The 16,323-nt window shown below is 47.7% G+C and overlaps 1 protein-coding gene and 1 long non-coding RNA gene across 2 annotated transcripts in view; one reads left to right on the forward strand and one right to left on the reverse strand.

The window, feature by feature from the left end:
• Positions 1-11,511, reverse strand: part of SLC35B1 (solute carrier family 35 member B1) — an 84,467-nt gene extending 72,956 nt beyond the window's left edge. The window contains exons 1-2 of the mRNA XM_068263790.1: positions 11,489-11,511; positions 7,793-7,990 (exon numbers count right to left, since the gene is read on the reverse strand). Coding sequence (XP_068119891.1) covers positions 7,793-7,990; positions 11,489-11,496 — 206 coding nt within the window. The 5' untranslated portion in view covers positions 11,497-11,511. The remainder of the gene's footprint in view (positions 1-7,792; positions 7,991-11,488) is intronic.
• LOC137542116 (uncharacterized) overlaps positions 1-16,323 on the forward strand; it is an 88,218-nt gene that overhangs the window by 179 nt on the left and 71,716 nt on the right. The window contains exon 2 of the long non-coding RNA XR_011025361.1: positions 11,688-11,824. This is a non-coding gene — a long non-coding RNA (uncharacterized lncRNA). The remainder of the gene's footprint in view (positions 1-11,687; positions 11,825-16,323) is intronic.

Consider the following 16,323-nt stretch of genomic DNA (forward strand, 5'->3'; position numbering starts at 1 on the left):
ATATGGAGAATAGTATGCTGACATACAGATAATGAGAGGAACAATATGCAGACACACAGATGATTTGTAGGGATAGATGGAATAGTAGGTAAGCACACAGGTGATATTGGGGTTAGAGGAGATGGTATGTAGGCACATAGATTATGTTAGGGATTTATAAGGGAATGGTAGGCATACACTTAGGCCTGGTGCACACCAGAGGAGTTTTTCTGAGCGGTTTGAGTTTTCAAATCTGCTGCTAATGTTATCCTATGTGTCTGTGCACACTGGAGCAATGAGGTTTTGTAAAAAAAAACAACCCATAGCATTACATTGGGAAGAGCTTTTAGGCTGGTTTCACACCAGGATGTTGCGTTTTAGGGGACGTTATGGTCGCATAACGTGCCCCTAACGCAACGCCTGGTGCTCCCTGCTTTGGACGTCAGAGTGAGCCGCGTTGTGCAGCTCACTCTGGCGTCCGTGATGCATACTCTTGGACGCATGCGGCATCACGTGGTCCCGCCGGCCAATCGCTGCACAGAGCGGCCGCTCCAGGAAGTAAACACTGCACGTCACTGAGTGCAGTGAATATTAATTAGCCATGTGCCTGGCCGCTCTCCGCTCCTCCCCAACGTCACTGAGCATGTGCAAGCAGTCTAACGCGGCTCTGCCGCTTAGAAAGTACTGCATGCAGAGTACAGCCCATTAATTTTTTATTGCTGTGCAGTGGGGTGCGTTACAGGCTGCTCTAACGTGCGCCTGTAACGTCCCACTGTGAAACCAGCCTTAGAGGTTTCAAAAGCTCTTCCCAATGTAATGCTATGGGGATTTTTTACAAAACCTCTTTGCTCCACCAGTGTGCACAGACACATAGGATAACATTAGCAGCAGATTTAAAAACTCAAAACGCTCAGAAAAACTCCTCTGGTGTGCACCAGGCCATAGGGTATATTAGGAATAGAGGAAATAGTATGCAGGCACACAGGTAATATCAGAGACAGAGGAATTGGTATGTAGACACATGGGATTACAGATGGAGGGAATAGTATGCAGACACACGGGATTAGAGTAAGATTGAATGGTATGCAGGCATACGGATGATATCACAGACACAGGGAATGGTATGCAGGCCCATGGAAGATATCAGAGATAGAGGGAATGGTATGCAGGCACATGGGAGATATCAGAGATAGATGGAATGGTATGCAGGCATACGGATGATATCACAGACACAGGAAATGGTATTCAGGCCCATGGAAGATATCAGAGATAGATGGAATGGTATGCAGACACAGGTGATATCAGAGACAGAGGGAATGGTATGCAGGCACACAGGTGATATAAGACAGAGGGAATGGTATGCAGGCACACTGGTGATATCAGAGACAGAGGGAATGGTATGCTGGCATGCGGATGATATCGGAGACACAGGGAATGGTATTCAGGCCCATGGAAGATATCAGAGATAGATGGAATGGTATGCAGACACAGGTGATATTAGAGACAGAGGGAATAATATGCAGGCCCATGGGTGATATCAGAGACAGAGTAAATGGTATGCAGGCACACAGGTGATATAAGACAGAGGGAATGGTATGCAGGCACACTGGTGATATCAGAGACAGAGGGAATGGTATGCTGGCATGCGGATGATATCGGAGACACAGGGAATGGTATTCAGGCCCATGGAAGATATCAGAGATAGATGGAATGGTATGCAGACACAGGTGATATTAGAGACAGAGGGAATAATATGCAGGCCCACGGGTGATATCAGAGACAGAGGGAATGGTATGCAGGCACAGAGGTGATATCAGACAGAGGGAATGGTATGCAGGCACACTGGTGATATCAGAGACAGAGGGAATGGTATGCTGGCATGCGGATAATATCGGAGACAGAGAGAATGGCATGCAGACAGATATTACAGACAGAGGGAAAGGTATGCAAGCATTTAGAATAGAGGGGATGGCATGCAGGCACCACATGTTATATTAGGGGCAGAGGGAATAGTATGCAGGCACATGTTATATTAGAGGCAGAAGGAATAGTATGCAGGTACACATGTTATATTAGGGACAAAGGGAATAGTATGCAGGCACACATGTTATATTAGGGGCAGAGGGAATAGTATACAGGCACACATGTTATATTAGAGGCAGAGGGAATAGTGTGCAGGCACACGTGTTATATTAGAGGCAGAGGGAATAGTATGCAGGCACACATGTTATATTAGAGTCAGAGGGAATAGTATGCAGGCACACATAGTATATGCAGGGAATGGTATCCCAGCATACAGAATACAGGGGACGGCATGCAGGCACCACGAGTTATATTAGGGGCAGAGGGAATAGTACTCATAGAAATGCACTCACATAGAGGGAACATTATGCAGGCACGCATGAATGGACTGACATAGAGGGAACAGTATGCAGGCACACATGAATGGACTTGCATAGAGGGAACAGTATGCAGGCACACATGAATGGACTCGCATAGAGGGAACAGTATGCAGGCACTGATGAATGGACTGACAGAGGGAACAGTATGCAGGCACACATGAATGACTGACATAGAGGGAACAGTATGCAATCACACATGAATGACTCACAGAGGGAACAGTATGCAGGCACACATGAATGGACTGACATAGAGGGAACAGTATGCAGGCACACATGAATGGACTCGCATAGAGGGAACAGTATGCAGGCACACATGGATGGACTCGCATAGAGGGAACAGTATGCAGGCACACATGGATGGACTCGCATAGAGGGAACAGTATGCAGGCACACATGAATGGACTCGCATAGAGGGAACAGTATGCAGGCACTCATGAATGGACTGACAGAGGGAACAGTATGCAGGCACACATGAATGACTGACATAGAGGGAACAGTATGCAGGCACACATAAATGACTCACAGAGGGAACAGTATGCAGGCACACATGAATGGACTGACATAGAGGGAACAGTATGCAGGCACACATTAATGGACTCGCATAGAGGGAACAGTATGCAGGCACTCATGAATGGACTGACAGAGGGAACAGTATGCAGGCACACATGAATGACTGACATAGAGGGAACAGTATGCAGGCACACATGAATGGACTGACATAGAGGGAACAGTATGCAGGCACACATGAATGGACTGACATAGAGGGAACAGTATGCAGGCACACATGAATGGACTGACATAGAGGGAACAGTATGCAGGCACACATTAATGGACTCGCATAGAGGGAACAGTATGCAGGCACTCATGAATGGACTGACAGAGGGAACAGTATGCAGGCACACATGAATGACTGACATAGAGGGAACAGTATGCAGGCACACATGAATGGACTGACATAGAGGGAACAGTATGCAGGCACACATGAATGGACTGACATAGAGGGAACAGTATGCAGGCACACATGAATGGACTGACATAGAGGGAACAGTATGCAGGCACACATGAATGGACTCACATAGAGGGAACAGTATGCAGGCACACATGAATGGATTCACATAGAGGGAACAGTATGCAGGCACACATGAATGGACTGACATAGAGGGAACAGTATGCAGGCACACATGAATGGACTCACATAGAGGGAACAGTATGCAGGCACACATGAATGGACTCACATAGAGGGAACAGTATGCATGCACGCATGAATGGACTGACATAGAGGGAACAGTATGCAGGCACACATGAATAGACTGACATAGAGGGAACAGTATGCAGGCACACATGAATGGACTCACATAGAGGGAACAGTATGCAGGCACGCATGAATGGACTGACATAGAGGGAACAGTATGCAGGCACACATGAATGGACTCGCATAGAGGGAACAGTATGCAGGCACACATGAATGGACTCACATAGAGGGAACAGTATGCAGGCACACATGAATGGACTCACATAGAGGGAACAGTATGCAGGCACACATGAATGGACTGACACAGAGGGAACAGTATGCAGGCACACATGAATGGACTGACATAGAGGGAACAGTATGCAGGCACACATGGATGGACTCGCATAGAGGGAACAGTATGCAGGCACACATAAATGGACTCGCATAGAGGGAACAGTATGCAGGCACACATGAATGGACTCACATAGAGGGAACAGTATGCAGGCACACATGAATGGACTCACATAGAGGGAACAGTATGCCGGCACACATGAATGGACTGACATAGAGGGAACATTATGCAGGCACACATGAATGGACTCACATAGAGGGAACAGTATGCAGGCACACATGAATGGACTTACATAGAGGGAACAGTATGCCGGCACACATGAATGGACTGACATAGAGGGAACATTATGCAGGCACACATGAATGGACTCACATAGAGGGAACAGTATGCAGGCACACATGAATGGACTCACATAGAGGGAACAGTATGCCGGCACACATGAATGGACTCGCATAGAGGGAACAGTATGCCGGCACACATGAATGGACTCGCATAGAGGGAACAGTATGCAGGCACACATGAATGGACTGGCATAGAGGGAACAGTATGCAGGCACACATGAATGGACTGGCATAGAGGGAACAGTATGCAGGCACACATGAATGGACTCACATAGAGGGAACAGTATGCAGGCACACATGAATGGACTCACATAGAGGGAACAGTATGCCGGCACACATGAATGGACTGACATAGAGGGAACATTATGCAGGCACACATGAATGGACTCACATAGAGGGAACAGTATGCAGGCACACATGAATGGACTCACATAGAGGGAACAGTATGCCGGCACACATGAATGGACTCGCATAGAGGGAACAGTATGCCGGCACACATGAATGGACTCGCATAGAGGGAACAGTATGCAGGCACACATGAATGGACTGGCATAGAGGGAACAGTATGCAGGCACACATGAATGGACTGGCATAGAGGGAACAGTATGCAGGCACACATGAATGGACTGGCATAGAGGGAACAGTATGCAGGCACACATGAATGGACTGACATAGAGGGAACAGTATGCAGGCACACACGAATGGACTGACATAGAGGGAACAGTATGCAGGCACACACGAATGGACTGACATAGAGGGAACATTATGCAGGCACACATGAGTGGACTCGCATAGAGGGAACAGTATGCCGGCACACATGAATGGACTGGCATAGAGGGAACAGTATGCAGGCACACATGAATGGACTGACATAGAGGGAACAGTATGCAGGCACACATGAATGGACTCACATAGAGGGAACAGTATGCAGGCACACATGAATGGACTCACATAGAGGGAACAGTATGCCGGCACACATGAATGGACTGACATAGAGGGAACATTATGCAGGCACACATGAATGGACTCACATAGAGGGAACAGTATGCAGGCACACATGAATGGACTCACATAGAGGGAACAGTATGCCGGCACACATGAATGGACTCGCATAGAGGGAACAGTATGCCGGCACACATGAATGGACTCGCATAGAGGGAACAGTATGCAGGCACACATGAATGGACTGACACAGAGGGAACAGTATGCAGGCACACATGAATGGACTGACATAGAGGGAACAGTATGCAGGCACACATGGATGGACTCGCATAGAGGGAACAGTATGCAGGCACACATAAATGGACTCGCATAGAGGGAACAGTATGCAGGCACACATGAATGGACTCACATAGAGGGAACAGTATGCAGGCACACATGAATGGACTCACATAGAGGGAACAGTATGCCGGCACACATGAATGGACTGACATAGAGGGAACATTATGCAGGCACACATGAATGGACTCACATAGAGGGAACAGTATGCAGGCACACATGAATGGACTTACATAGAGGGAACAGTATGCCGGCACACATGAATGGACTGACATAGAGGGAACATTATGCAGGCACACATGAATGGACTCACATAGAGGGAACAGTATGCAGGCACACATGAATGGACTCACATAGAGGGAACAGTATGCCGGCACACATGAATGGACTCGCATAGAGGGAACAGTATGCCGGCACACATGAATGGACTCGCATAGAGGGAACAGTATGCAGGCACACATGAATGGACTGGCATAGAGGGAACAGTATGCAGGCACACATGAATGGACTGGCATAGAGGGAACAGTATGCAGGCACACATGAATGGACTCACATAGAGGGAACAGTATGCAGGCACACATGAATGGACTCACATAGAGGGAACAGTATGCCGGCACACATGAATGGACTGACATAGAGGGAACATTATGCAGGCACACATGAATGGACTCACATAGAGGGAACAGTATGCAGGCACACATGAATGGACTCACATAGAGGGAACAGTATGCCGGCACACATGAATGGACTCGCATAGAGGGAACAGTATGCCGGCACACATGAATGGACTCGCATAGAGGGAACAGTATGCAGGCACACATGAATGGACTGGCATAGAGGGAACAGTATGCAGGCACACATGAATGGACTGGCATAGAGGGAACAGTATGCAGGCACACATGAATGGACTGGCATAGAGGGAACAGTATGCAGGCACACATGAATGGACTGACATAGAGGGAACAGTATGCAGGCACACACGAATGGACTGACATAGAGGGAACAGTATGCAGGCACACACGAATGGACTGACATAGAGGGAACATTATGCAGGCACACATGAGTGGACTCGCATAGAGGGAACAGTATGCCGGCACACATGAATGGACTGGCATAGAGGGAACAGTATGCAGGCACACATGAATGGACTGACATAGAGGGAACAGTATGCAGGCACACATGAATGGACTCACATAGAGGGAACAGTATGCAGGCACACATGAATGGACTCACATAGAGGGAACAGTATGCCGGCACACATGAATGGACTGACATAGAGGGAACATTATGCAGGCACACATGAATGGACTCACATAGAGGGAACAGTATGCAGGCACACATGAATGGACTCACATAGAGGGAACAGTATGCCGGCACACATGAATGGACTCGCATAGAGGGAACAGTATGCCGGCACACATGAATGGACTCGCATAGAGGGAACAGTATGCAGGCACACATGAATGGACTGGCATAGAGGGAACAGTATGCAGGCACACATGAATGGACTGGCATAGAGGGAACAGTATGCAGGCACACATGAATGGACTGACATAGAGGGAACAGTATGCAGGCACACACGAATGGACTGACATAGAGGGAACATTATGCAGGCACACATGAGTGGACTCGCATAGAGGGAACAGTATGCCGGCACACATGAATGGACTGGCATAGAGGGAACAGTATGCAGGCACACATGAATGGACTGACATAGAGGGAACAGTATGCAGGCACACATGAATGGACTGACACAGAGGGAACAGTATGCAGGTACACATGAATGGACTGACATAGAGGGAACAGTATGCAGGCACACATGAATGGACTGACATAGAGGGAACAGTATGCAGGCACACATGAATGGACTGACATAGAGGGAACAGTATGCAGGCACACATGAATGGACTGACACAGAGGGAACAGTATGCAGGTACACATGAATGGACTGACATAGAGGGAACAGTATGCAGGCACACATGAATGGACTTACATAGAGGGAACAGTATGCAGGCACACATAGTATATGCAGAGCATGGTATCCCAGCACACATGTATGGACTCACATGGAGGGAGCAGTATGCAGGCACACATGTTAGAGGCAGAGCATGGTATCCCAGCACACATGATGGACTCACATAGAGGGAACAGTATGCAGGCACAGATGGTATCCCAGCACACAGCATATAACAGGCTATGATGGACTCACATGGTCTCCTGCAGGATCCCGTAGTAGAAGTAGCAGACGAAGACCCCCAGGAAGCAGGCCAGCAGCCGCAGCCCCCCCGGCTCCATCTCTCCTCCAGCTGTCACCACCGGCACCTCCAGCCGCACATCTCTCTCCGCCGGGGGCCGCATCCACCCAGCCCACTGCCAGCAAGGACCCCGGCCAGGGCTGTCCTCCGCACTGCCGGGAGACAGGAGAGACACGTGTGACACAGAGACCGGGACACGTCTGCACACTGATCACTGACTCAGCATTAGCCCCGCCGGGCCCCCAATACTGATACTGCTGACACAGTCTGCCCTGACACCAGCATTCATAATACAGCTGAGCATACTGACCCCCAATACTGGTACTGCTGACACAGTCTGCCCTGACACCAGCATTCATAATACAGCTGTGATCCTGAGCATACTGATCCCCAATGCTGGCACTGCTGACAGTCTGCCCTGACACCAGCATTCATAATACAGCTGAGGATGCTGATCCCCAATGCTGGCACTGCTGACAGTCTGCCCTGACACCAGCATTCATAATACAGCTGGGGATACTGATCCCCAATGCTGGTACTGCTGACAGTCTGCCCTGACACCAGCATTCATAATACAGCTGAGGATACTGACCCCCAATACTGGTACTGCTGACAAAGTCTGCCCTGACACCAGCATTCATAATACAGCTGTGATCCTGAGCATACTGATCCCCAATGCTGGCACTGCTGACAGTCTGCCCTGACACCAGCATTCATAATACAGCTGAGGATGCTGATCCCCAATGCTGGCACTGCTGACAGTCTGCCCTGACACCAGCATTCATAATACAGCTGGGGATACTGATCCCCAATGCTGGTACTGCTGACAGTCTGCCCTGACACCAGCATTCATAATACAGCTGAGGATACTGACCCCCAATACTGGTACTGCTGACAAAGTCTGCCCTGACACCAGCATTCATAATACACATGAGGATACTGATCCCCAATGCTGGTACTGCTGACAGTCTGCCCTGACACCAGCATTCATAATACAGCTGAGGATACTGATCTCCAATGCTAGTACTGCTGACAGTCTGCCCTGACACCAGCATTCATAATACAGCTGAGGATGCTGATCCCCAATGCTAGTACTGCTGACAGTCTGCCCTGTCACCAGCATTCATAATACAGCTGAGGATGCTGACCCCCAATGCTGGTACTGCTGGCAGTCTGCCCTGACACCAGCATTCATAATACAGCTGAGGATACTGACCCCCAATACTGGTACTGCTGACACAGTCTGCCCTGACACCAGCATTCATAATACAGCTGTGATCCTGAGCATACTGACCCCCAATACTGGTACTGCTGACACAGTCTGCCCTGACACCAGCATTCATAATACAGCTGAGGATACTGATCCCCAATGCTGGCACTGCTGACAGTCTGCCCTGACACCAGCATTCATAATACAGCTGAGGATGCTGATCCCCAATGCTGGTACTGCTGGCAGTCTGCCCTGACACCAGCATTCATAAATCAGCTGTGATCCTGAGCATACTGAACCCCAATGCTGGCACTGCTGACAGCCTGCCCTGACACCAGCATTCATAATACAGCTGAGGATACTGATCCCCAATGCTGGTACTGCTGACAGTCTGCCCTGACACCAGCATTTATAAATCAGCTGTGATCCTGAGCACACTGATCCCCAATGCTGGCACTGCTGACAGTCTGCCCTGACACCAGCATTCATAATACAGCTGGGGATACTGATCCCCAATGCTGGTACTGCTGACAGTCTGCCCTGACACCAGCATTCATAATACAGCTGAGGATACTGACCCCCAATACTGGTACTGCTGACAAAGTCTGCCCTGACACCAGCATTCATAATACACATGAGGATACTGATCCCCAATGCTGGTACTGCTGACAGTCTGCCCTGACACCAGCATTCATAATACAGCTGAGGATACTGATCTCCAATGCTAGTACTGCTGACAGTCTGCCCTGACACCAGCATTCATAATACAGCTGAGGATGCTGATCCCCAATGCTAGTACTGCTGACAGTCTGCCCTGTCACCAGCATTCATAATACAGCTGAGGATGCTGACCCCCAATGCTGGTACTGCTGGCAGTCTGCCCTGACACCAGCATTCATAATACAGCTGAGGATACTGACCCCCAATACTGGTACTGCTGACACAGTCTGCCCTGACACCAGCATTCATAATACAGCTGTGATCCTGAGCATACTGACCCCCAATACTGGTACTGCTGACACAGTCTGCCCTGACACCAGCATTCATAATACAGCTGAGGATACTGATCCCCAATGCTGGCACTGCTGACAGTCTGCCCTGACACCAGCATTCATAATACAGCTGAGGATGCTGATCCCCAATGCTGGTACTGCTGGCAGTCTGCCCTGACACCAGCATTCATAAATCAGCTGTGATCCTGAGCATACTGAACCCCAATGCTGGCACTGCTGACAGCCTGCCCTGACACCAGCATTCATAATACAGCTGAGGATACTGATCCCCAATGCTGGTACTGCTGACAGTCTGCCCTGACACCAGCATTTATAAATCAGCTGTGATCCTGAGCACACTGATCCCCAATGCTGGCACTGCTGACAGTCTGCCCTGACACCAGCATTCATAATACAGCTGAGGATGCTGATCCCAAATGCTGGTACTGCTGGCAGTCTGCCCTGACACCAGCATTCATAATACAGCTGAGGATACTGATCCCCAATGCTGGTACTGCTGACAGTCTGCCCTGACACCAGCATTCATAAATCAGCTGTGATCCTGAGAATACTGATCCCCAATGCTAGCACAGCTGACAATCTGCACTGACACCAGCATTCATAAATCAGCTGAGAATACTGATCCCCAATGCTGGTACTGCTGACAGTCTGCCCTGACACCAGCATTCATAAATCAACTGTGATCCTGAGAATACTGATCCCCAATGCTGGCACTGCTGACAGTCTGCCCTGACACCAGCATTCATAATACAGCTGAGGATGCTGATCCCCAATGCTGGTACTGCTGACAGTCTGCCCTGACACCAGCATTCATAGATCATATTATAATATGATTATATTATAATATGGGTTGTAATATTATGTTATTGTTTACATTTGTTAAGTTAATAAGATGGTTTTCATTAAATCATGCTATTCAGTATTAAGTCAGTGATATGTGCATAAACAGTTCACCAACTCATACAGACAGTTTCATCTAGTCTCCTCTATACAGATACAATTTTTGTCATTTGAACCTCACTAGCAGCACTGTCACTGACTGCAGGCAATGTACTAGCATCAGGCACTGCGAGGACAGCTATATGCTTGGGGAGTCTGGGGCCTTACTGAGCGCTGTCGCTGGATGTGATGACGTAACCTTATGTGGAGGGTGCTGATTGGCTGCTGGTGGCTGAATGGACATAAGTAAGGCGGCTGTATATTGCAGAGTGGAATGTGGCTGAATGGTGTTTATATGGCTGGAGTGGGTAGGATGAAGCAGTAAGAATCAGCAGTGCCGCTGAATGATAGAAAAGTGGATTATTGTATCACAGGAAGTACTAGTAGTTATGGAAAATGTTATATCTGCATTTAAAGAGAACCTGTACTGAGTAAAAATATTTAAAATAAACACATGAGGTAACTTCAAATGCACATTACATAGTTACCTTGCCATCAGTTCCTCTCAGAAGCTCACCATTTTCTTCTGACAATGATCCCTTCCAGTTCTGACAATATTTTGTCAGATCTGAAATATATCAGTTGCTGTCAGTAAAATATCAGTTGCTGTCAGTTATAGCTGAGAGGAAAACTGATGTACCAGGTAATGTCCATGTTTCCCTATGGCTCAAGTGGGCGATGTTACAGGTTAACTGTGTGCTGACCAGAAAGCTGTTATGGGTAATGGACATTTTCAAAATGGAGGACGGAAAATTCCCTTGATCACAGTGAACAAACAGGACATGGGACAGGAGAAAGGGATCGAGGAGTAAACTACATGGAAGGTAAGTATGACCTGTGTATGCTTATTTTGACTTTTAATTTTCAGTTCAGGTTTTCTTTAAGGAGGATTGGATGCTTTACTTTGCATTGAAGGGCATCCTGGGCTATAATTACATCTACTAGGTAAAAAATCCTGGCTGTAATGAACTGATATATGGGCTAAATGGCTATATGGGCACATATATGGCAGATGAAATTCAATGTTGACAAATGTAAGGTCATGCATTTTGGTCGTACTAATGGTCTAGCACCATACAAAATAAATGGGATACAGTTGGGGACATCAAACTTTGGAGGACTTAGGAGTACTCATCGACAACAAGTTAAATAATCGTACTCAATGCCAAGCAGCTGCAGCTAAAGCGAACAAAATTTTGGGATGCATTAAAAGGGAAATAAAAACTCGAGATGCTAGCATAATATTGCCCCTGTTTAACTCTCTAGTAAGGCCACATCTGGAACATGGAATTCAGTTCTGGACACCACATTACAAAAAAGATATTGCAGTTTTAGAGCAGGTGCAGAGACGAGCAACAAAATTGATACGTGGGATGGAAGGTCTCACTTGCCAAGAAAGGTTAGATAAACTGGGTTTATTTAGTCTAGAGAAAAGACGCCTTAGAGGAGATCTAATTAACATGTATAAATACATCAGAGGGCAATATAATAGCTTGGCGGATGAGCTTTTTGTCCCTAGGCCTTCTCAAAGGACTAGAGGACATGATCTGCGCATGGAGGAAAAACGTTTTAGCCATTTATTTAGGAAAGGGTTCTTTACAGTAAGAGTGATTAAGATGTGGAATGCATTGCCACAGGAAGTCGTTATGGCAAACTCTATACCTGCATTTAAAGGGGGCTTAGATGCTTTCCTTGCGTTGAAAGACATCCATGGCTACAATTACTAGGTTATGCCTAATGATGTTGATCCAGGGATTTTATCTGATTGCCATCTGGAGTCGTGAAGGAATTTTTCCCTTTTGGGGCTAATTGGACCATGCCTTGTGGGGGTTTTTTCGCCTTCCTCTGGATCAACAGGGATATGTGAGGGAGCAGGCTGGAGTTGTACTTTGTACTGGTTGAACTCGATGGACGTATGTCTTTTTTCAACCAAAATAACTATGTAACTATGATTGCAATTTGGAGTCGGGAAGGCATTTTTGCCCTTTAACCACTTAAAGTGAATGGGAACCCATATTTAAACAAAAAAGTCAGATACTCACCTAACGAGAGGGAGTCTCTGGGTCCCATAGAGCATTCCCTCTCCTCTCCCGGTCCCCGTTGTTGCGCTGGCTCTCCCGTAGCGGTAGTCGACCGTTTCGGGCAAATACCGCTGTTTCCCTGCCAAAGGGAGGCTTCGGAAATGCTTCGGGAGCCCGAGTGCGCCCGAAGACGGGCCGTCTCTACACTGCGCACTCGCACATGTGCAGTATGGAGCCACCTGTCTTCGGGAAGACTCGGCTCCCGAAGACTTCCGAAGTCCCTGCCGCGGGGAATTTGAACGGGGGAGCCAGCACGGCACCGGGAGAGGAGAGGGAAGGCTCATTAGGACCTGAGTGTAACGATCGGTGAAGCACAGAGAGGATCTGATTACCGGTGATCTGCAGTATCACTGGGACTACAGATGTATACCAGATTATAAATGATCTGCAGTATCATTGATAATCCGATATACAAGCTAACCTCTGTTCACCTGAGTAGAGTGTAGTGTTTGGTGTAACAGTAATACTTAGAGGGCAAGGCCTCAGTGCAGCAAGGAGTACTGCACAGATCCCTTCCGCAGACCTGAGCTCTCCAAGACGGGAGGAGTCAGACTGACAGTAGGAAGGATTGTCTGAAAGTGACACTCAGGAGGAAGGGTCACTAACAGAGCAAGGAACCGCCTCTAACGGTAAGGTCGATTCTCGAGGTCGGACAAGCCAGGTAGTACACACACGGACAGATACAGTACAATATCAGAAAGCAAAGGCGGAGTCTAAGTACAGGCAGGGTTCGGCAACGGGGAATCAGATATAACGAGGTACAGAATCAGGAGGCAGAAGCGGAGTCTAGGTACAAGCCGGGGTTCGGCAACAGAGTATCAGAAGTATCGAGGTACAAGATCAGAGTTCAGGAGGATAGTCAGGCAGGCAAAGGTCATAACAGATAATCACAATCAAACTAGCTAAGTGTAGGATTACAGCTCCAGCTGGTCCCGGCACACTTGCAGATCTGACTACGGATCTGGGTGCTCCCACATATGTGATCGCAACGCCAGACAAAGAGCAAGTGAACAGCCAGCAGTATATATACTCAAGGACCTTTCCAGGACCTCCCTAATTGCTGGACCAATGAGAGTTGTGGAAAATGTCAGCTGACCAGCCTGACTCACTTCTGGCTGTTATTTAAACTCAGCCTCTGTGCGCGCGCGCGTGTCACTCTGAATCTTGGTGGACTATCAGTCCCAGCCACACCAGTACTGTCTTGCAATGTATCTTGTGAACCGCTTGCGGGGGCCGCCTCCAATGCGGATTCCGCCGTTCCCAATGCGGATTCCGCCGCTCTGCCTAAGCGGCATGCGGCGGTTTTTCCGCGTTGTGACGCCCTGCTGGACGCGGAAACAGCCGCCTCACTTTGAGAGACGGCGGCTTTTCCGCGTTTCCTCACACTGAGCCTTCCCTCTCCTTAGGTATCTGACTTTTTTTTAATTTAAATATGGATTCCCATTAGCTTTAAAGACTGCTCCGTGCTAATTGGCGTGGACGCGGTGGCAGCCCCAGGACCACCTAACGCCACCGATCGGCGTGTAGTCCTGGGGGCATGTTTTGCAGGAGATCACACAGGCTGATGCACGCGCATCTCCAATCCGTCATCAGCCTCCAATCATGATTTTCCTGTATAAATTATTGGTTGTTACGATAAAAAATGTCAGTTAAATATATCATATCGGAGACACACATAGTGATATTTGAGAAGTGAAATGAAGTTTATTGGATTTACAGAAAATGTGCAATAATTGTTTAAACAAAATTGGGCAGGTGCATAAATTTGGGAACCACAAAAAAGAAATGAAAACGCTTCCTCTGCATCACTCTCGCATACAGTATCTCCTTGTGTAAAGTGCGCTGAATGGTTGAACGATGCACAGTGACTTCATCTGCAGCAAGATGATGTTGTAGGTCTTTGGTGCTGGTCTGTGGGTTGACTCTGACTGTTCTCACCATTCGTCGTTTCTATCTGAGATTTTTCTTGGTCTGCTACTTCGAGCCTTAACTTGAACTGAGCCTGTGGTCTTCCATTTCCTCAATATGTTCCTAACTGTGGAAACAGACAGCTGAAATCTCTGAGACAACTTTCTGTTTCCTTCCCCTAAACCATGATGGAGAACAATCTTTGTTTTCAGGTAATTTGAGAGTTGTTTTGAGACCCCCATGTTGCTACTTTTCAGAGAAAATTAAAAGAGGAGGGAAACTTACAATTGACCTCGTTAAATACTTTTTCTCATAATTGGATTCACCTGTGTATGTAGGTCAGGGCCGGGGTCACTGAGCTTACCAAGCCAATTCAAGTTCCAATAATTAGTTCTAAAGGTTTTGGCATCAATAAAATGACAAAATTTATGCACCAGCCTAATTTTATTTAAACAGTTATTGTGCACTTTCTGTAAATCCAATAAACTTAATTTCACTTCTCAAATATCACTGTGTGTGTCTCCTATATCATATATTTAACTGACATTTTTTATCGTAACAACCAACGATTTATACAGGAAAATCACAAGGTTGCCCAAACTTTCACATCCCACTGTACACCATTATATAAATTGGCTGTCTAGGCATAGGAGCAGGAGAGCTACAGCCTGCAGCCAGACCACAACGGCTGCTGAAATACACACCAGCAACAGAGACTATGCTCATCCTGTCGAGGGCCCAGTATTTGAAGTGAGAGAGATATCGAGGCTGACATTTATTTCTCTGACATTATTGCATGGTTGTCCTGCTGATCTTCTGCCTCTAATACTTTCAGCCATAGACCCTGAATAAGCATGCAGATCAGATATTTATGACTGAAGTCTGACTAGATTAGCCACATGCTTCTTTCAGGTGTGTGATTCAGACGCTACGGGTGCATGAAAGATCAGGATGCCAGGCAACTGGTATTATTTAAAAGGAAATAAATATGGCAACCTCCGTATCCCTCTTATTTTACAGTTTCCTTTAACCACCTTGCCGGTTATCCTGAGCTCAGCTCGGGGTAACCTGCGTAGGAGGATTTCTCAGGCCTCGCTGGGTGGATTTTCAAATTTTTCTTTTTATTGCACGCAGCTAGCACTTTGCTAGCTGCGTGCATTTCTCGCTCGCCGCAGATTCGCCGCTACCCGCCGCGCCGCCTCCCCCCCTCCAGACCCCTTGTGCAGCCTGGCCAATCAGTGCCAGGCAGCGCTGTGGGGTAGATCGTGATTCCCTCTGACGTCCATGACACCGGTGACGTCATCCCGGCCCGTCGCCATGGCGACGGGGTAAGC

The sequence above is a fragment of the Hyperolius riggenbachi genome, chromosome 12 (genome assembly GCF_040937935.1).
Source record: "Hyperolius riggenbachi isolate aHypRig1 chromosome 12, aHypRig1.pri, whole genome shotgun sequence".
In the NCBI taxonomy this organism is placed as follows: Eukaryota; Metazoa; Chordata; class Amphibia; order Anura; family Hyperoliidae; genus Hyperolius; species Hyperolius riggenbachi.